Source organism: Macrobrachium rosenbergii, chromosome 56 (assembly GCF_040412425.1).
Source record: "Macrobrachium rosenbergii isolate ZJJX-2024 chromosome 56, ASM4041242v1, whole genome shotgun sequence".
Classification (NCBI taxonomy): Eukaryota; Metazoa; Arthropoda; class Malacostraca; order Decapoda; family Palaemonidae; genus Macrobrachium; species Macrobrachium rosenbergii.
In genome coordinates, this window is record NC_089796.1 from 26,673,595 (window position 1) to 26,696,094 (window position 22,500).

The 22,500-nt window shown below is 41.5% G+C and overlaps 1 protein-coding gene across 1 annotated transcript in view; it reads right to left on the bottom strand.

Moving 5' to 3' along the window:
* Window positions 1-22,500, bottom strand: part of LOC136836290 (uncharacterized) — a 484,005-nt gene that overhangs the window by 40,119 nt on the left and 421,386 nt on the right. The window contains exon 5 of the mRNA XM_067100354.1: window positions 8,659-8,850. Coding sequence (XP_066956455.1) covers window positions 8,659-8,850 — 192 coding nt within the window. The remainder of the gene's footprint in view (window positions 1-8,658; window positions 8,851-22,500) is intronic.

Here is a 22,500-nt window from a genome sequence, read left to right on the forward strand (position 1 = left end):
TCAAAATAGGCAGTTCCAAGTTTTTTCAGAAGGGTTCTAAGTATTTGTGGGTTTTAGCCATTCGCGGGGGTGTGTGTGGTACGCATCCCCATAAATATTTGAGTTTACTGTATTATATATATATATATATATATATATATATATATATATATATATATATATATATATATATATATATATATATATATATATATATATATATATATATATATATATATAATATATATATATATATATATATATATATATATTATAAACTCAATAGTAGGAATTAAAATTTAAAGCACCAAACATATAAACCACACACTGCATGTACACCTGGACTTTGGACCAGCTCATATACATACACATAAAAATATGTGTAAACATACATTAAGGGCACTGCCGATGCCATTAGGCTCCATTTTAAGGTAAGTGCTTGTTGCTACCTTATGACTGAAGAGATATGCTTCAAATTTTTACCACTTATTCTACACTAATAATTAAAATTCTCTCATGGGGAAATTTAAAAATTCGACCTCTAAGTTTTTTCTTTTTTTTTTTTGCAGTTGTAAAAAATCATGACATCACTTTTCAAGAATATTATGCAGAATAATAATAACTTTCACTCAAAAAGGAATTTGCTGATGAAAAAATCATGATATATAGTTAAACTACACTCTGTAAAAGTTTCATTGAATTTGGTTCAGTCTTCAGGAACAAGAATTTATTTTTGAAAAAAGTATGTTTTGAGAAGATAGGAAATGAAAAAAATATTGCTTATTTTCTAATAACTGTGAAACTATGACAGTCAGAAAGCTGATTTTTGCACTAAAACTATTTCATTATGAAAGGAATGTGCCCTGAAAGTTACAATATAATGAAATGTTATCTAAAATTTACATTTATGGGAAGCCAACCTTAAGGCCCCATTATAAAGTAAATGACTGTTTCTACCTTATGATTGAAGGGATTTACTTAAAATTTATACCACTTATTCAACTTGTTTCAGTCTTCTTGGAGATCTAAGCATTTAGTTTTGAAAAGAAGTAAGTTTTCATGAACCAGCAAAAGAAACAACTTTTTAGAATTTCGAAAGAATCAGGAATATCTGGAGCCAGTTATCCCTATTATCATTACAACTTGTTTTCTCTATGACACTACCGCTAGAGAGAATGGGATATTTTAGTGGGTGACAATTATTTTTTTTTTAAATTCTAACACTTTTACATGCTTTTCTTTACAATCTGTCGTTCACAGTGCCAAACACTCGTTGAAGAAAATTGTCCATGAACCAATCTAAACATTTGTTTTTAGCAATAACCTTTCAAGATATGTTTATTTGCGTGTAAAAGTCCCAAAAAATGTATAATTCAAACCTGATTCTATCCAGGATTATCCATAGACTTGAAAATTTTTTACAATTTCTTGTTCACAGTGCCATACAAGCAATTGTCCATGAACCAATCTAGATACTTTTTTTAGCAATAACATTTCAAGATATCTTAATTTACACATATAACAGTCCAAAACAGTGTATAACTTACTTGATCCCGGTTCACAGTGTCATTCAAGTGATGAACAAAATTGTAATAAACCAAAACTAGAATTTTTTATTAGCATTATTGCTTCAGGATAGTTTATTTAGACATAAAACAGCTGAAAACTGTTAATAACTAAAATTTGATAATTCCTTGAAATTCAGCGGTCAGCGCACCCCTTAAGAAGGGAAGAACACAACTACCTTTGCTTCACCGAATGTTTGTACCGCATAAGTCTTTCAGACTGCTAGGTGTTTGAGATTATCTATGTGAGGAGACTTCCAATTCCAATAAAGCTCTTAATATTTTTATAGCCTCTGTACAGGTGCCCTAAGGCTTCACAGAGGCTTCTAAAAGCAACGTGAGGTTTGGGTTCTTTACTTCCCCTAAGAAACTTAACTGAAGATTAGAATGGTATGTCTACCATTCTAGCGTCTCGGACACTTCACCACATTCTTTTGCAGTAATATTAGCAAAGTGGCTGTTGAAATTCCAAACTAGTTCATAAGGAATCATCCAAGCAATCTCACATCACCAGAGGATAGACTAAAGTAATCTTCAGTTACTAAGTTATACAATGCAGCCACACTAAGGAATGAATGTGATAACACTGACTGACTTTTCTGCTAAAATGTGGCCGGAGCCATCCTAAGGCACACATGATCTGGCGCAAGCACTAGAACTAGTGGTAAGATAGTATGACAGGCATGAATCCACACCACCACCTGATACGCTGTTTTTCCCAGCAGTGCTCAACTCAGAGAGTACATAACAGGACCTGTCAGCAGCAAAGTTAGACAGGAGTGGGGGGTGCCGTTCCTTCTACCACAGGGAAATTACCCAAAAACAAGCATTCCCTGAGGGGGAGTAATGCAGAAAAAATACTTACTGTTCATTTCAACTAACTGCACTACTGAGTTGAAAAGGAACCTTGCAATGGAGGACAAGAATAGGATGAGTAAGTCCAACTGCAAGACAGAGAAAGGGAAAGGGAAGGCTTCACCTGTCTCTCTCACTCTCACCAGCAACAACATACATTTGTTGATCACTCAATCTGTCATTCTAAAAGCAGATGTGCCTGAACACATTTTCCATTAAATTATATGATAAAGTCCCTAATGTTAAGGATAACTGGTGGGGCTATGGTAAAACAAAACTCTTTATAACATTTCTAAAATATTAATAAAAAGAAGAAGGGCACTTGGTTTAAAACCAAGCCATATAGTTAAAAACATGGGATGGTTGCAAGTCAAGGTTACCACTTCCTAACCAGGAAGAAATGTCAGGCTATAACACTGTTCCTTTACACTGTAAAGTAAAATTATCTATGCATAATTAAAAACTACGGAGTAAAGTAATGATTTTTAGACATTAATACAGTAATAACCCGAACTTGCGCGATTCGAGTTGCGCGAATTCACAAACACGCGAAATTTTTATTGGAACCTAACTAATTGTCGTACACGAGTTTTTCACAGGCACGTGATTTGCGAATACTGAGAAACCCTGCAAAAGTGTTTAGCTTTAATTTGTTATGTAATTTATAAGTTTTCAAGCTTTTATATGTAAATTAAATAACATTAAATAAATAATGAAAGTAATAATTTTTCTCTCTCTTTTACTGAGATGAGAGAATTTTTATGGTACATGTATATGTTTATTTGTTTTATATAATAAATAAATTTTTTACCTAATAATAATAACTAATTTTCAAATATTAATAAGATTAATATAACTGTAGTTACAAAATTCATATGTGATACGTATTTTAAACAAACAAATATCTTTCCCACATCTTTTGTAGTTGAAGTTCGAAGGCATGTCAATTTAACCCTTTAACGCCGAAGCCCTATTTACAAAAACGTCTCCCGTATGCCGGCGGCGTTCGGTGAGTTAGCGCCGAAGCGGAAAAAAAGTGTTTTTCAAAAAATCACAGCACGCTTAGTTTTTAAGATTAAGAGTTCATTTTTGGCTCATTTTTTTTGTCATTGCCTGAAGTTTAGTATGCAACTGTCAGAAATGAAAAAAAATATCATTATCATATATAAATATTGAAATGTATGACAGCGAAAAAAAAACTCGTATATAATTGCATACAAATCGCGCTGTAAGCAAAACAGTTAAAGCTAATGAGTTAATTTTTTTAGTTGTATTGTACACTAAATTGCGATGGTTTTGGTATATAACAAATTTTAAAACGATCAAAGCAACACAGAGAAAATATTATCACAAAATGATGCATGAATTCGTAACGTAGCGGACGTAAAAAAATGTTTTTTAAAAATTCACCATAAATCGAAAATATTGTGCTAGAGACTTCCGTTTGTTGAAAAATGAAGCTAATTGATTGAATATTACTAGACTGTAAGTGTTTTAGCTTACAATTGCAGTTTTCGACCATTTCGGTCGAGTTAAAGTTGACCGAAAGTAGAATTTTTCTATTTATCGTGATTTATATGGAAATATTTCAAAACTGATAAAAGCTACAACCATGAGTTATTTTTTGTTGTATTTTACATGAAATTGCACACATTTTCATATATAAAACAGTATGTAACAACTAATATACAGCGGTGCAAATATTACGACAATGAGACGAAAAGAATTTCTGAGATGTTCGGCAGAGTTACGTGCAGAGCGTAAGGAAAATGTTTTTTAAAAAATTCACCATAAATCGAAATATTGTGCTAGAGACTTCCAATTTATTGCAAAATGAAGTTAAACGATTGAATATTACTAGAATGTAAGAGTTTTAGCTTACAATTGCGTTTCTTTACCATTTCGGTCGAGTTAAAGTTGACCGAAGGTTGAAATTTTGGCAGTTATCGTGATTTATGTGAAAATATTTCAAAACTGATAAAGCTACAACCATGAGCTATTTTCTGTTGTATTCTACATGAAATTGCGCACATTTTTATATATAAAAGTTTATGTAACGACTAATGTAAAACGATGCAAACATTACAACAACATGTGAAAGAATTTCCGAGATGTTGGCCGAGTTAGTTACGGCGCGAAGACATAAAGGAAAAAATTTTTTTCAGAAATTCACCATAAATCGAAATATTGTGCTACAGACTTCCAGTTTGTTGCAAAATGAAGGTACATGATTGAATATTACTAGAAAGTAAGAGTTTTAGCTTATAATTGCGTTTTTCGACCATTTCAGTCGAGTTAAAGTTGACAGAAGCTTGAAATTTTGGCAGTTATCTTGATTTATATGAAAATATTTCAAAACTGATAAAAGCTACAACCATGAGTTATTTTCTGCTGTATTCTACATGAAATTGCGCACATTTTCATATATAAAACTTTATGTAACGACTAATATAAAACAGTGCAAACATTACGACAGCGTGTGAAAAGAATTTCTGGTGCGGATGTAAGGAAAAAGTTTTTTCAAAATTCACCATAAATCGAAATATTGTGCTAGAGACTTCCAATTGGTTGCAAAATGAAGGTAAATGATTGAATATTACTTGGTCATAAGAGTTTTAGCTTAAAAGTGCGTTTTTTTACCATTTCGGTCGAGTCAAAGTTGACTGAAGGTTGAAATTTTGGCAGTTATCGTGGTTTATATGAAAATATTTCCAAACTGATAAAAGCTACAACCATGGGTTGTATTTTGGTGTATTGTACATGAAATTGCGCATATTTTCATATATAAAACTTTATGTAACAGCTAATACAGAACAGTGCTAAAATTACGACAAAATGACGAAAGAATTTATGAAATTTTTCGGCTGAGTTACCGCCCGATGCGTAAGAAAAAGTTTTTTCAAAAATTCACCATAAATCGAAATATTGTGCTAGAGACTTCCAATTTGTTGCAAAATGAAGGTACATGATTGAATATTACTAGAATGTAAGAGTTTTAGCTTACAATTGCGTTTTTCAACCATTTCGGTCGAGTCAAAGTTGACCAAAGGTTGAAATTTTTTGTAGTCGACGTATGGTACGTCCACTCAGCACCCAACAGACAATTTTAGTCAACGTATGATACGTCCAATAGGCGTTTAAGGGTTAACATGACAAGAGGGGGGAGCATTGCTGATTACCGGGTCAAAGGTTTCTTACTAATTCTCTCTCTCTGTTCATAATAATGCATAAAAAATTTCACTCTCTTAAGTAAGGACAACTGTTATCACTCTCTCTCTCTCTCTCGTTCATAGTTAGTGCAACCTACGTATTACTGTTTCTTTAACTGTACATAATTTTAAATTGATCTAATTTTACCCGTACCATCTACAAACTGTAAATGTGGCGTTCTAAAACAGAGACATACAGCATTTCAGAACAAAGAGGAACAGACAGAGTAAAGAAGTTTTTAAAAACGAGGTTGAGAAGACTTCTAAAAACAGATCGGTGGCATGGGGAGAGAGAGAAATAGTATACTAATCATCCACTCACTTATATTTTTACCTCAACCATTTATTTCTTTTTTTTATGGTAATGTATTAAGCTAACTTTTAAATGAAATTACAGTAACTTTAATTTCATTTAAAAGTTAATTTAATACTGAATTTCCATCTTTTGATATCTAACATAAGAATAGCTTCTCTCTCTCTCTCATGTTATTCTCTCTGTCTCCATAATAATTCATAAATAATTTAACTTGATTTTTCAAGTAAGGACAACATACCTCTCTCTCTCGTGTGTTATTCTCTCAGTCTCCATAATAATTGATAAATAATTTCAATCTCTTAAGTAAGGACAACCCTCTCTCTCTCTCTCTCTCTCTCTTGTTCATAGTTAGCGCTCACACATTTTTACATCTTTACCTGTACAGTAGATAGTTTAAATTGATCTAATTTTACCTGTACCGTCTACGAAGTGTAAATGCACTAGTGTGGCAAAGGCGTTCTAAAACACAGAGACATAATAACTAAGATTTGTACTAGTCCAAATAAAAAACACTCTTTGTTTGTGAAAAAGCATTTCAGAACAAAGCAAGATCAGGGAGCATGATTACGGTCATATTTAGTGTTTAAACTTTAAAAGTAAGCATTTATTAGCATTTTTTGAGATCGTGCCAAACTTATGCAAAAATTTGCCTTGCACGAATTCACAGATAAACGAACTTTTCATTGGAAGCTAACTAACTGTCATACATAAGTTTTTCACAGACACATGAACACTTGTGAATCCTGAGAAACCCTGCAAATGTGTTTATGTTTAATTTTTTATGTAATTTACAAGTTTTCAAGCTTTTATGTGTAAATTAAATAATAAAAATGATAATTCTCTCTCTCACTGAGATGAGAGAATTTTTATGGTACATGCATACATATGTTTATTTGTTTTGTATGATAAATAAATGATTTATCTAATAAGTACTAATTTTCAAATATTAATAATAATATAACTAATTACAATAATTTATACTATGTATGTGTACATATTTTAAACAAAAAAACATCATTCCCTGATCTTTTGTGAACTCGTTGAAGAGAAGCTCGAGGGCAAAGCTGTCAAATATGTCAAATTAATGTGACAGGAAGGGGGTGTTGCCGACAGCTGGTCAAAGGATTCCTATGTAATCTATCTCTCTCTCTCTCTCTCTCTCCGTAATAATTCATAAATTACTGTATTTCACTCTCATAACATAAGGACAACAATTATCTCTCTCTCTCTTGTTCATAGTTAGCGCTCACACATATTTTACAACTGACTATTTCTCTGTATGTCTTTACCTGCACAGTAGAAAATTTTAAATTGATCTAATTTACCTGTACAGTCTACGAACTGTAAATGCACTAGTGTGGCAAATATTATGTTCTAAAACTTGGAGACAACTAAGAGTTGTATTAGTCCAAACAAAAAACACTGTTTGTTCATGAAAAATCATTCCAGAACAAAGAGAAAGAGACATACTAGAATAAAGTAGTTATTAAAAACGAGGTTGAGAAGACTTCTAAAATTAGATAGATCATATGGGGGAGAAAGAGAAATAGTATACGTAACCTTCAAACTCCTACATTTTTATGTCCATTCATGTCTTATTTTAAGGGTAATGTATAAAACTAGCTTTTAAATGAAATTACAGTAACTTTCATTTCATTTAAAAGTTATCTTAATACTTTAGGAGCATGATTAGGGTCATATTTAGTGTTTAAACTCTAGAAATAAGCATTTGTTAGCATTTTTAGAGACCGTGCCAAACTCACATGAAACTTCGTTTTGTGCGAGGGGTTCTGGAACCTAACCTCAACTAAGTTCGGGGTATGACTGTAACATTTCTAATTATAGTGATTTAAAAAATATCAAGGCTAACAAGATGCTCAAAACGCATGCAGCCTAGTAGCCTAATCCAGATTTCCCACCTTGAGGGACGCACCAGCTGGCAAATTTAGCAATTATGTCTAACTGCTGAAAAATTAAGGAGCCAAATTTTTTCACGAGTTTAAGACTATGACTTACCTTTCTTCAGCATATAACTACAACATACTGTTGATAAGGCACTATGCATAATTTGAATAATAGTGAGGAGTATACCAACTTAGGGGTTTTCCCTGTCAGAGACCAAGGAGTAGTGACAAATATGGACAATTTGTGTAGTTGCCATGTTTGTGTGAAAAGAGGGATCGCAAAGACCACGGTAATCACTGTAGTATGAGGAAAGAGCCCTCCTGCCTTGAGTCCATCTATTCTCTATCACCTTGTTAACATGCACTATTCTGGCTGAGACCAACTTTGAGAAAATTCTTTGATATAGGATGGTCTGTCTTATAGAGCCCCCAGAGGGACAATAACGGTACAGTATATCCTTTCAGGACAAACAGTGGCTAAGTTATAAAATATAAGGGAGAGAATGGTATTTTAAAAACTGTCCAAACCAAACATCAGGACATTCACATCATTCTTCGTTTTTGTAGAATCCACCCAAGATAACAACCATCAAATACTAAACCTCACCAAGGCATCCTGTGAAGCTCACCAACATTACCCATTCATGTGATATAACACTGCATATTTCTTAACAAAACTAACGCTACATTGCTTTTAAAGATGGCTCAACACAAAATTAAAAAGTATAGCAGGGAAACATCAGCCACATGCTTTGCTTTATGACTTTTTTATTATAAATATAAAAGACACAGCATTTATACTAAGAAAAATAAGGAAAAAGAAAATTTACCTGAAATTCCAGTTCACCTGGTTTCTCATTATTTGACTGTTTATACAGTAATCGAAGATTGGTTGGATTACCACTATCCATATCAAGAAGTCGAAAATCCTTGCAACGAAGAGCTTTTGTCATGGCGAGCTGCATTTTTTTGTTGAAACACCGATTGATAAAAAATAAATTTTCCTTAATACTCAGTGAGCACTGAAAAGAAAATATATACATGAATGTAATTTGGCAGAAAATTGGATAATATAATTTTTCTAACATAGCTGAACCAGACCTAAGTTAAAATTCTACATCCACATGCTGACCATAAATGCAGTCATTATTAAATGAAAAATATACCCTGGAACAAGGAAAAGGGAAAAGTTGAATAATCTAATGAAAAGACAGCACAGCAAACAAATGAGAATCTAAAGACACAAAATGGAGCTGGGGATAAGGTCATGAAAATTTTCATGATAAAAATGACATTTTATGATAAAGTATTTCATATATACTTACCAAGTAACTACATAGCTATTAGTTTCACTTAACCGCGGCAGTTCTAAATTTGAAATTCGCGGTAACGCGCTATTGTTTTAGTGTAGGTAACTAGACCCTGCCCAATACTAGGGAAGAATAGGTACAACAGTGCTGAAGAGCCCAATTCGTTTGTGCCCTATGTCCATGAGAGGGGAGGTGAGAGGGCTTTGATCATGTATTTACTTGTTAAGCATATACAGTCTATATATTAAGTCTTGTAGCAAACTATGTGCTGGCCTGTGAAAGATATATCCAGTGCAGGTGCATTTATGTTGACGTTGGAGGTTTCCACAGTTAGATACAGCGGGTATCTGACGCGTTCATTTGTGCCTTTTGATCATGGTCAAACCGCTTGGAGACAGCATGACAGATTGATCGAATCGTTGTGATCCTTCGAACATTCAACTGGTGTCGTCACACTTCCGGGGAGGGGTTCTTCAGTGAGTGCGTGCGTATGTGCACTCTCTAATGTGTATATTATGAGCTATGGACTTCGATTTGCGGCTGGGTGTGATTCACGCTTTGTGCAGTGTTAGTGGATAAGAACACCCACTGCGAGATCGTTTATTTGCGGCCATAGGAAGAATTCTGGGTTCATCATGTGAGGACGAATATTTTGAAAGTGGTGTTCTTGTAACATACTCTATGGCATTTATTTTGGTCTAGAATAATTATGACCTTTTTACTGTATTTTGTTTGGTGACCAGGGTGTTAGTCACTAGTATTGGTTGGTCTAGAATCATTAATTTGATGGAATGAGAGTTCGAATTTCCTCTAGTTATGATTTCCATTTACATGGGGTGTGAGTCACTCCATTTCATGACCATAGCTTTTTCTGAAATACTCTCATTAAATTTGCAAATAAAGTCTAGTTTTGTGTCTCAAGTGTTTTATTCCAGTAGGCCTTTGTTTGAGGTTAGATATAGGGAGAGGAGTTGCGAGAGAAAGAATATGCTGACCCAGGTCCGGCCATTGCTACCAGAGAATCTTAGGGATGTAGCATGATACGATGCTGTTCTTAAAACAGATGCAGTAAGAGATTATGACCCTAATTGGCCTTGTGTATGGTCATAACATATATAATTAGCCCATTCCTTAAAGGTTAACAAGGTGAGGAGACTGCATTATTATTGGAAATTATATTATTCCCATCCTTCTTCCCCTAGTACCATGCCGTAAAGCGGGAAATAATTTCTGATGTCCAATGGGCCTAACAGGTTAACAATTGGAAGGTATATCCCCATCCTTCTTCCCCTAGTACCATACGTCAAAACTGTCTCCACATCGCACAAATAATGGGAGAGAACACTGATTCTGACTTCCAGCAAGTTGACTGGAGAACTGTGGAGAGCGACAAGTTCTTCTTAAAATCCAACGAAGTGGTGACTGCTCTAATCTCATGAGCTTTTACTTTAAATACAGAGAGATCGTCTTCTTAAATCTTCGAGTGTGACTCGCAAATAACACTCTTTTAAAAGAAGGCCAAGGCGTTCTTAGATAATGGTCATGAGGGGTTTTTTTACCGAACACCATAGATTCGGGGAGGGACCTCTAATCCCTCTGGTCCTCTCCAAGTAGTGGTTAAGAGCTCTAACTGGGCGAAGAGTTCTCTCCTGGTCTGCTGGCCCAAGGATCTCTAACAAGCTCTTGACTGTAAACAAACAAGGCCAAGGGTTGGACAGGGTTTCAATCTTTGCCAGGAATCCAAGTGTGAATGAGTGAAAAACCCACTCGCTTACTGAAGGTGTGTAATTCGTTGATCCTCTTTGCCGTAGCTAAAGTGATTAAAAAGTGTCTTTCTGGTTAAATTCCTCAACAATAAAGCATGAGGGGGCTCAAATGAAGGGCCAGAGAGCCATTTGAGGACGACATCTAGATTCCAGGGAAATGATGTAGACTTCTCCTGCTGGAAGTATCTAGGGACTTAATTAGACCACTTATGTCTTGATTAGCAGACAAATCAAGACTTCTATGTCTAAACACAGAGTTTAGCATAGATCTATAACCTCTGATTGTAGAGGTGGCCAAGCCTCGAGAGGACCTCAGAAATATTAAAAAATCAGCAATCTGTGCTACAGAGGTTTTTGAAGACGATACGGTGTGTCTTCGGCACCACTCACGAAAGATTGTCCACTTTGTCTGCCCTGGTAGACATTAGCGGAAGACTGACGTCTGCACTTGGCGATTACTTCGCTCTGTCAAGCTCCCTGACAGTCTGAAGCCTGTCAGAGCAAGAGTGGATAAGCCTAGATGGAAGTGATGGAAGTGAGGCTGCTTTAGAAGGCTTCTCTTCTGAGGTAGAAGTCTGGGGAAGTTTATTAAGAGACTGAGACGTTCTGGGAACCACCCCTTCTGTGGCCAAAACGGAGCTACAAGCGTCATGGACAGCTGATGTGGGTCATGAACTTGTTTAGGACTTCTCTCACCATGCTGAATGGTGGGAAGGCGTAGACATCTAAGTCCAACCAGTCCTGGAGCATGGCATCCGTCGCCCATGCCAGAGGGTCCGGGACTGGAGAACTGTAGACAGGGCGGCGATGGTTCCTTGATGTCGCAAATAGGTCTATCCATGATTTTCCCAACCGTTTCCACAAGTCGGTGCACACCTGTGGATTCACTGTCCATTCCGTCAGAAGGACCTGTTTGCAGCAACTTAACTCGTCCACAAGAACGTTTAACTTTAGCTGGATAAAGTGAGTTATTATCTTGATACACTTGATTTCTGCCCAGAGAAGAAGATCCTTGTCCGCTTCGTCCGCAAGTTTCTGTCGAAAAATGCTGAAGGGCCAAGTGAATCGCTTTCAATTCCCTTACATTTATATGTAATTTCTTCTCTTCCGATGACCACTTCCTGTATATTTCCTTGTTGTTCAAAAGCGCCCAGCAACACAGATCCAACACATCTGTTAGGTCTGGGTTAACCAGGTGCAATGAATGACTTTCCCATTGAGAACCTCTCCTCTGCAAGCCACCACTGAAGATCCTCCTTGATCTCGGGAGTGATTCAGAACATGAAGGAGTCTGGGAGAGTTTTCCTTTGACAACTGGCCTTTAGGAAGAACTGTAGGACTCTTGTGTATAACCTTCCTAACGGCACGAACTTCTCGATGGATGAAAGAATGCCCAGCAGACTCATCCACTTGTTGGCTGTGCACGATGGGCGAGAAATGAACTTTCTTATTTTCTTCAGGCAGTCTTGAATTCTTTTGTGGGATGGAAAAGCCCGAAAAGTCAGAGCATTGATCCTCATCCCCAAATAGAGAATCGACTGTGTCAGAGTAAATTGGGATTTCTGAACATTGATTAAAAGACCCAACCCTTGGGCCAGTAGTAGTCTTTTGAAGGTCCTCCATGCATCTTTTCTTTGATGGAGAGCATAGTAGCCAGTTGTCCAGATATAAACAGACGTTGATCCCCATGAGATGGAGCCATCTTGCTACAGGGGCGAGAACACAGGTGAATACTTGCGGAGCTGTAGAGGCCAAAACAGAGAGCCCTGAACTGAAGGACCCTACCTGGAATGCAAACTGCAGATACTTCCCGGAGTCTGGATGTACTGGGACATGGAAATACGCATCTTTCATGTCGATCATTACCATCCAGTCTCCCTGAAGAATGGCTGACAGAACTGAAAGGCTCATTTTTCATTTTGAACTTGGTCGTCTGTACAAAGAAGTTCAATGCACTGACAACTAGGACTGGTCTCCAACCTTCCGACGCCTTGGGGACGACAAATAGATGATTGTAAAATCCCTTTGTGCTTAAGTCCTCGACCAACTCCACAGCTCTTTTCCTAAGTAGGGACGATACTTCTTCCTTCAGGGACAAAAACCTCTCCAAGTCTTCCGAGTAAGCTGTTAAGCTGATGGGCGAGGATGTCAAAGGAGGTTTTTCCCTGAACAGGAGGGCATAGCCCTCTTGCAGGACTTTTACTATCCAAGGTTCTGCATTCCTGGCTTCCCATTTGCCCCAAAACTAGAGAAGCCTGGTTCCTGCGGGGACATGGTGGACCGGAACCTCACTTGCGAGAGGCCGGTTTGGAGGATGGCTTCTTGGTTGGCCGGACTGATTGCAGATTCAAGCGTGGTCAGGGCTGAAATTTGGTTCTTCCACCTCAAAAAGGTTACTGTTCCAACAGGGAGGCAGTTCTCGTGCTGAACAAGACTAAAGTGCCATGGGTTGGTTCCTTGGCACGCCTTACTGACTGCAACAAAAGGTCCTGTGTCAACTTCTTCTGTAAGTCCGACGCGATCTGTTCTATTGTAGCTCTTGGGAATAAAGCTGACCGATCTAAAGATGCAAACAGGAAAGCCGATCTTTGAGAGGGAGTAACACCTTTGGAGGTAAAGGTACATCATAGTTCCCTTTTCTTAAAAACCCCCATGAAGAATAAGAAAGCCAGCTCCTGGGAGCCATCCCTAATGGCTATCCTCGCACGAGAGTACTCCCAGCCAGTTCATAACAAAGGCCTCTTGAAGTGTACTACAGTCTTCTATTTTCTTGGCCAATGCTCCAATTGTCCAGTCTAGGAAGCTGAACACTTCGAAGACTTTAAAAGCATCTTTCACAAAATGGTCTAATTCTGAAGATGTGAACATAATCTTAGCAGAGTTAACAGCCAATCTCCACGTTGCATCCACAAGGCTGGAGAAGTCCCCTTGGGAGGAGGCAGAAATTCACAGCGAATGTGCTTCCCCAGTGGAGTAGGACGAGTACCTCCTTGGGAACAGACGGGAGGAAGGTGCACTTAAAACCGCTTTACTCAGCTCCCTCTTTCCTGCTAACCAACTGTCAATCCCCGCTAATGCCTTCCTAGAAGATGAGGAGAGGACCATCTTTGTTAGTCTAGAGGCCTCTATTGGCTGTCTCATCATGAAGGCCGAACCAGGTGATAATGGAGCCCTTGGAGGGAAGAAAGTTGGATAGCAGAAGAGGAAGTATCTCAAGAGGGTCAAATACGTTGAAGCAGGATGATCTTGATCAACGGCTTTGTCGGCTTCCTCATTTGATGTAATGGGAGAAGGAGCTAAGTCCACCTGATCCTGTGTAGCAGCAAGTTGCTTTTGTAAAAGTCCAAGGATGTTATCCAACTGCCGTTGGATAAGTTCCAACGAAGGATCCGTGATGGCAGGTGCTGGCGCCAAATGTTTGGCTTCTGGTGCCAAGTGCACTGAAGGCCAGAATTCTGGCACATGACACTCAGAAACTGGGCATACGGACACTGGGTGCCGCTCGGCAGTTGGGCACTCGGACACCAAGTGCTGCTCGTAACCCAATTGCTCGGACACTGGGTGATCCGACACCATATACTTGGACATTGGGCGTTTGGATACTGTGTGCTCAGACGTTGGGCGTTCGGAAGTTGGGCACTCGCACACTGGGCGCCTCAACACAGAACTGTCTGACACATGTTCGGAAACCAGACGCTTGACTGCTGGACACTCGGACAACTTGGATGAGGAATGCCGCGCCATAGACCAGCTCACCATCATTGAAGTGTCATGCACAAGCCGAATGGGACTGGAAGTTAGGCATTCGACACAAAACATTTTGACACCATGTTCAGACACTGGGCACTCAGACAACTTGGATGAGGAATGCCACATCTCAGTCACTAAAGTGTTATGCACAACACTGCATGAGGGAAGAGGACTATGCTCTTGTTCCTTGGGAATATTGTGTGGGAGCAGGAAGCACACTCAGCAGAAGGAGCATGACTTTTCAATGGCCTTGACACTTTTGAAAATCGTTTATGCCCCCTGTTCGAACTGGTGTCTGAATCATAGGACAACAGAGCATGCACATCCGTATGAATGCCTTTCCAATGGCGATCCACTGAGTCCTGGGTTTGATCAACAGGCTCGGTTGAGGGGGCAACTACCTGGGGGCAAACCCCACCGACCTCCCTTGAACTTCTGGTTTGCTTCCACCCAGGTCTGGGGGAGTCTAACATTGACCTTTGTCTAGGAGCATCAGTGGGACGAGTAGTCCCCTCCTCCACTTGCACTGCACTTTCACCAACAATAATTACGCTTACCTGATCCATAAAGGGCCTTAACCAAAGACCCGATTTGGGCTATGGTATTGATGGACAGACCAAACTTTTGGTCAATTCTGGCTTCTTGGCTGGCAATGGCATCAGGTTCAGAAGAATGGGAACCAGGTAACGGAGTTTGAGGAACAGTAGGAGGGCTGTTGACTGGGGAGAACACAGGTAGAGGTGAAGAAAGCACAAGCTGAGAAGCAATATCTGATTTTGGAGTAGAAACCTGACTAGCTAAACCTTAAGCCTCAGCTCTAGCAGCCACCCCTCTGTCTGTCTCTGTGGAGTCTATCTAGAAGTGTTTCTAAAACTTTCCATTTACCCTGATCCCAATGTTTGCATTCATCACAGCTAAGTTCAAACAAGCAAATTTGCCCTCTACAATGGCAACACAAAATGTGCGAGTCATGCTTAGCAGAAGTAAGTCTAGTGTTATAGCCTTTGTTGCAATACCTAATACTAAACACGCTAGAACCTGACATACTAAGTCACAGTAAATCACAAGACTGAATAATAAAGTAGCTAAACTAATAAATAGCAAGCTGCCAACTTGAATGAATACTTCACCAAAGGCGATAGGCACAACCATCCAGCGAAATTCAAATCAGAGCTGCTCAACCAACCATGTACAGTTGTTGAAGAGGAGAAACGAATTTGGCTCTTCAGCACTATAGTATATACTTATTCTTCCCCGGTAGTGGGCGGGGTCTAGTTACCTAACTAAAACAATAGCGCGTTACTGCAAATTTCAAATTTAGAACTGCCGTGGTTAAGTGAAACTAATAGCTATGTAGTTACTTTGTAAGTTACTTATATAAAATTAATTATTTGGATACTTACCTACTGTTAAAGTTAGCTTATATCTTTGTGCCATTAGATGAGATCGGCATTCAAAAAAGGATTTTGACAAAGGGAAAAATCTATTTCTGGGGAGGGGCCCGTGTCACCTGGTGAAATAGTCCATTCAGCACTTATTTCTAGGTAATTCCGTTGCTAGGTACCAGAGAAAAGCTAAATGTAAAGCTGGGGTTACTACCCCCAGAGCGAGCTCCACGAAATGGAGTTGTGTATGGTAAAGGGTGAGATTGTCACAATCACGGGACCCTGCCCTATAAAGATTCCCAATGTCAAAGTCCCAACGAGAGAGGTGCGATACAAACCCATGCACTACTCGCGGACTGTACACAAGGCAACGCTAGTCGCATTCCATGTTAGCACCCACCCCACCAGAATGATGTTTACCATGGGAGGAGAGAATGAAAAACAGGGTGGGTCACGGGTGACACAGGCCCCTCCCAGAAATAGATTTTTCCTTTGTCAAAATCCTTTTTCTGGATCGAGTCCCGTGTCACCCGGTGAAATAATAACAGAGAAATAAATATCATTCTTATGCTATTAAAGACAATGAACTGCTTGTAAGGGAATAACTGAGGCAGTGAAGGGGAAAGTGACTACGAATCAGAAAGGGAACCAGCTTTGGAATTGAACCTGAATAGGCTTGTTTAAGAAAATACAAAACTTGCTGCCTAATAGCAGACACAATGACAGTAACTCCCCCCCTTTTCTAATAAAGAGAGGGCCTGACAAAAATTGAGAGGTCCTGTCAAAATAAGCCTGTAAGGAATAAACTGGGCACAGAGACAGACCTTGTGAAAGGGGAGTACTTTCCAAGGTGACCACCCAAAATGAGGACCTTCAACTTTAGCTAGAAAGTTAGGGTGAGGAATCCGCAACACTACCCCTGATGTGGGGAAACCAATATGGTTGGTTCCGCTAGACAGGGCAGACAGTACAGGAATACTAGCACTAGAAGCTAAGCTGATTAAAATTAGGGTCTTCCCCAACAAGGAAAGGTAAGAACAAGATGATTGTTGGTTAACGAAGCTAACTCCGATACATTACTCAAAGACCAGGAAACCGAATGTGGACGGAGTACTGGCCTCAGATGAGCACAGGCCTTAGGGTTGAAAGTTAAGGGCCTGTGAGGCTGATTTCAAAAACCACACAAAACACTTTCCTCGGGGCCGATGCGGCTGCGTCATTACTGTAGCTTCAGAAACTATATGAAGAGTGCTAGTTACTTAACTGCAGAACCATACTGCAGCAGAGTAGAATCCCTTGTATGATTCTAGGAAGACAGTAATAACAGGACCAATACCAGTTTCCCCCTAAACTGTAAATTTCACAAAGATCACAAAGCTAGGGCACCAGAACTTTGAGGAGGCTGACACAGGCTGAGTTTATACCACTCGTGGCAGTTTTGGGTCGCAGATTTGGAGCACCAAGGTTTCAACCCCAGAAGGAGTGGAAACCAACTGGCTTCCGGCCTGTTGGGAGTTACTAGACCTACTAAACCCTTGAATGTTCTGAACTTGTGAAGGACTTAAATAACAGGTTCACCGGGGGGAACAGATAAACTAACTTCCACCCGTTCCAACCTAACGACACTGTGTCCGTGGAGAGAGCTAGAGGGTCCAGGTTGGGGGGCCACACAACAAGATAGTTTGTGGCTGAATTGGGTTGCAAACAGACCTACTCCTAGGTCCGGAATTAGATCGCAAAACTACCTGAATGACGCTCCGTCTAAGGACCATTCCGACACCAGGGGACGCCCTGGATAGGGAAACTGCAGCGACCTTTTGGACCCCCTACGAGAAGGGTGGCAGACAGATGCCACTTGTGTCTGTTTGCTATGGAGAAGATTGAACCATAACCTGGTTGATTTGATTCGACTTGAACCCCCTTGTTTACGGAGCGCACTACTGCTGCGTTGTTCAGAACCAGCCTCAAATGAATCCTCCTGGGAGGAAGAAGTTTTCCCAAGGGCAGGAAGACTGCCACAGCCCCCCAAAGCATTGATATGGAACTGCCGGGACGCGACCGACTAAGTTCCATGTACTTCATGGAGTTAAAAATATCCACCCCACCCGCTTAGAGAGGTGACGGTGTGGAATACTGAGGCCGGAGGGGGAAGCTGAAGAGGAACTGACTTCGATAAGCTCTTGACTGTTGCCCAAGGCCGGAGGCCCTTGTTCAAATAGGAGGAATCAGGAGACACGTCCCTGACTCCGCCATACCCCGTTTATAAACTCCAGCTTTGACTTCAGAAGGAGAACCGTCACTGAAGCAAACTGAAGAGAGCCCAAGACCTTTTCTTGGGCACGGCGAGAGGTGCACTTGTTTTGATGAAATGCCTGGTTGCCCTTGCTATCTCTTTCCGCTTCCACTGGATTCACAACCACTGAAGGCTACCCTCCGGAATCAGGCGGGATTCCTTCCTGTGTACTTGGAAGCCCAGAGACTCCAGAAAGCTGATTACAATGGCCGGCACTCTCCGGCAATCCTCGACGCTGGATGCCCAAATGAGCCAGGCGACTAGATATGCGGCTAGCATAATCTTCTAATACCGGAGCTGTTGAACTACGGTATCGTTCAAACTGGCGAAGATTCTGGGGGCTACATTGAGGAGGGCATGATCCTGAAGGGGTACGTCTGCCCCCCAAGCCTGAATCCCAAGAAGGGAGAGAACCTTCCTGCAACTAAGACGTGATAGGAAGCGTCGGAAAGGCCTATAGAGGTGGTTACGGCTCCACGGTGCAGTAGGATCCGAACCTACAAGACTGTAAGCATCCGAGACTTGTCGCATTGAATGAGGAATATAAACAGGACAAGTCTGGAAATATTCTACAGTGGAAGGGAACTTCTTTGGCAGACTGAAAAAGTCTGCCTTGCGATTACAAGTGTCTCGCTTTCTTTATTGCCTGTTTCCTTAACAGACCTTTCACAAAGTCCTCCAGAGCCCTGGCCGGTAACTGACAGAACCTGATTGGGGGAGGGGGACAAACAGTCCAGCTCCACCCCAGGCCTTTGATAACCATACTCTGGGCCCAGGGACTGAAGTTCCACTGGCCCCGAAAACGGTACAGCCTCCCGCCCACCTGAGAAATACCACTGGGAGGAGGCTTGCCTGTCTCCCCTGGAGCCTTTGCCTTCCCAATTTCTCGGAGAGGAGCAGGATGCTTCCCTGCCCCTGTGATAACCCCGAGGCTCAGTGCCTCTGGTAGAATGCCTAGTGAAAATTCTTTCCTTGGGTTTTCGTATGAAGCAGAGAAAACCCAGGCAGAGACATATGGGGGAGCCACTAGGGGCTGATGTGCTGGCTGAACCAGCACACATTGAGGTGGAGGCTGGGAGTGAGAGGCTGACGGTTGTCCAGGGGCAGGAACCTGAAGAGCCTGCACCACTGCCTGAGCAGGGGGCGCTTGAACTACATGAACTTCTTGCCGGACTTGGGATAGGGCCCGGCAAGTTCAGATTGTTTCGCTTGTAGGGTAGACCCCAACGAGAACGGAGGTTCTGATTAACTTTAGTAGCCCCGGACAGACCGTAACAACGCCCACCTGGGAAAAGATTAATTCCCCAGGTGAAACTGTTCATAAGCCTATTTGGCTCATGGCGGAACGTGGCTGCCGAAAGATGTGTTTTCAGCTGTCCATCCGGACTGTGATGAAATTAAACAGGTCCTGCAGAAAACCTGACAAGAGGGATTTTATCAGGACCCAAAACAACGAACCGCCATTATATACCACAGACATTGCTTCCGTTAAAGTCAAAGAGTTCAAGGACCTGGCAAGCCTGTCCTTACACCTTGTTTCAGCTTCCGGGAACGACTCCGGAAGCTTAGGGAGCTGTGCGCTGAATAAATTAGAAGCGTAGTCCGGGGTTAGAAGATTCACTGTGAACGTATCTGTAGGATCTGTCTCCCGGAGATGTGTCAGTGGTTTACTTCGAAACAAGCCTGTTGATAAGAGGGCTACATTCGGAGCACAATGGGGTAGGAAGCAGGTCTCTCAAAGAGAACACAGTAAAGACCCCTTTAGCTGGCGTGAGCTTGAAATTCTCCGCCTGCCACTCCGTTAGAATTCTCAACAGAGACGATTGTGCCCAGTCCCTAGGGAAGATGAGGGTTTCCTTAGGGATCTTGTCAGATAGATTCCATGCCCCTTCTGTCAGTCTGGCAAAACCCAGATAAGGGGATACCAGACCGGAAGAGAAGAAATGCAGTTCCGCCAACCTCCGTGTGCCCACACCCTCGATAGAAGGGTACCTTCATGCTGGGAAGCATAAAGGGTTAGGCGCCAAGGGTTCCCCCAGAGAAGGGGAAGGTGGGAAAGGATGGCGGAGGTGATTCGGAACGGAGCAGGATTTTGCAGGTGATCCGCGCTAATGAATCCTGAGATTAATCCCTTTGGGATTTAAGCTCCTGGGAAAGGGAAAGCACGGACCCATAAGGCAGATAGCTGGTTAGATAGTTTTGATAGTTTGTCAATGACCCTCATGTCGAGCTCCTTATAAGGAGACCCCAAAAGAGTCTGCAACAAAGGAAGGAGGGTAACCGCCTTACTCTGCTTGGGCCGTGTCCCTTTCCAGAAGACGAGGCCTAACTCGTAAGACGGCACCGGACTAGAGATCTGTGGCGTCCTCGAGGGGCCCCGGAGCGGGCCTTCTGGGTTTAAAAGGTCTTTCTTTGACTGATTTCACCTTAGGGACGGCAGACCAGGAACCGTCCAAAAGGGATGAGGATCTAACTTAATCCCCTAAAGGATAAAAAGCAAAAAGAAGGAGGAGAGCTAAGCGGAAAAAGTTTGTCTCACTTATTCCCACACCTACTTATTGCTCTGGGACGATGTTCACAGGTTCGAGAACGAGACTGAAGGCCGCAACGTCTTCAGTAAACCCTCCGCAAATAGCTAATTTATTTTAAGAGGACCGGGTCAACTCTTGGACCCCGGTAGCCAAAGGGGCAGCGACTTCTTCAGCAACTGACGCTGAGATCTGGGCGCCGGGAAAAGGAACATTACAAATGTCCACCGAAAGGACATAGGATTTTCCCGCCTCTACGTTTCGCCCGAAGCCGCCGACCCCGGACTAGAGGGTCTGAAGCGAAGAGTTACGAGACTTGCGGCCGGCCTCCAGGAGGGGGAAAATTAGGACCCCAAACACCGGAGGAGCAACTATTAATAAGTCATATGAGAAGGAGTTTGGCGGAGGTAAAATCGATAGGTGTATACGAAACCTACCGATTCATCAAGTATCTTGCCCGGAGAGAGCCCAAACACCGAAGGAGCGACTATTAATAAGCCATATGAGGCGGAGTTTGGCAGAGGTAAAACCGACAGGTGTATACAAAACCTACGGATTCATCAAGTAGCCTGCTCGGAGAGAGCGTAGCATACATCACAACCGTCCGGGTGCCAAACTATTAATTCTCCAACACAGACCGCGTACCGGAATGGGAACTACAGACTCCGTGGCCGCTGGCTTGTTGCAGGATAGTGGAGCATTCCTGCACTTAACAACACCAGCTGTAAGCGTATGAGATATGAGCATGCTGGAACGGACGCCGGAGCAGAGTACCGTAGCAGCGACTTTAGCCTAGTCAGACCAGGAAAACCCACCGGAGTAAACCTGAGAGAAAACCGGACTAACAGTTCAAATCTCATAGACACAAAAACAGAGCCACCGGAAACATTCCGGAGCGACCATGTTTAAAAATATGTGACAGATACAAATATAGTGGGAAGGTTATGAACTGTCCGGAGGTGGGCGCACTCAGAGCCAAGAGAGGAAGATATCCTGAACAAAGTGATAGCAGTGGGGGGGGATGAACACCGACCGCTAAACACTATAGCCGCTGGAGCGGTAAGCAAGGAGAGCGCCCAACAATATAATGAAACACCGAACAGGTAGTTAGCAAAATGGAGGGGAACGCCGAAAGCAAATAAGACAGAAGACAGTTAGGTGGAAAACGCTAACTGGCCTCGTATGAGATCCCAACAGCGAGTGCGGACTGGTAGGAAGCACCACGAAGGGAAACAGTCGACGTAAAAGGAAGGGAGGGGGGGATAGGCCAGGAGGTTGGTAACCCAAAGCAGCGACCAGGGTGGGACAGCACTCCCCGGGCGCCCAGAGATCCTCATACGTCCCCTCGCTATGTGAGCTGTGTTGCACAACAAGAGCGAGAGAAAAGGGGAGGAAGGGCAAAAACCTCTACGGCCAGGAGAGCAAAGAAAGGTAAATGGAGTGTGAACAGGAGTGGGGAGAGCACTCCCGGTCACCTCTAGGCCCTAGGTGGGGTGCCAACCGATAAGGTCAGACACTCAATACCGAGGGACAAACCAATCAATGCAGAGGGAGGGGATGTAGGCTACAGCACCAAAATACGGATAAAGTGCTCTCAAGCCTTGGTAAGTTAACAAACCTTGAAAACGAACCAAGGGGAG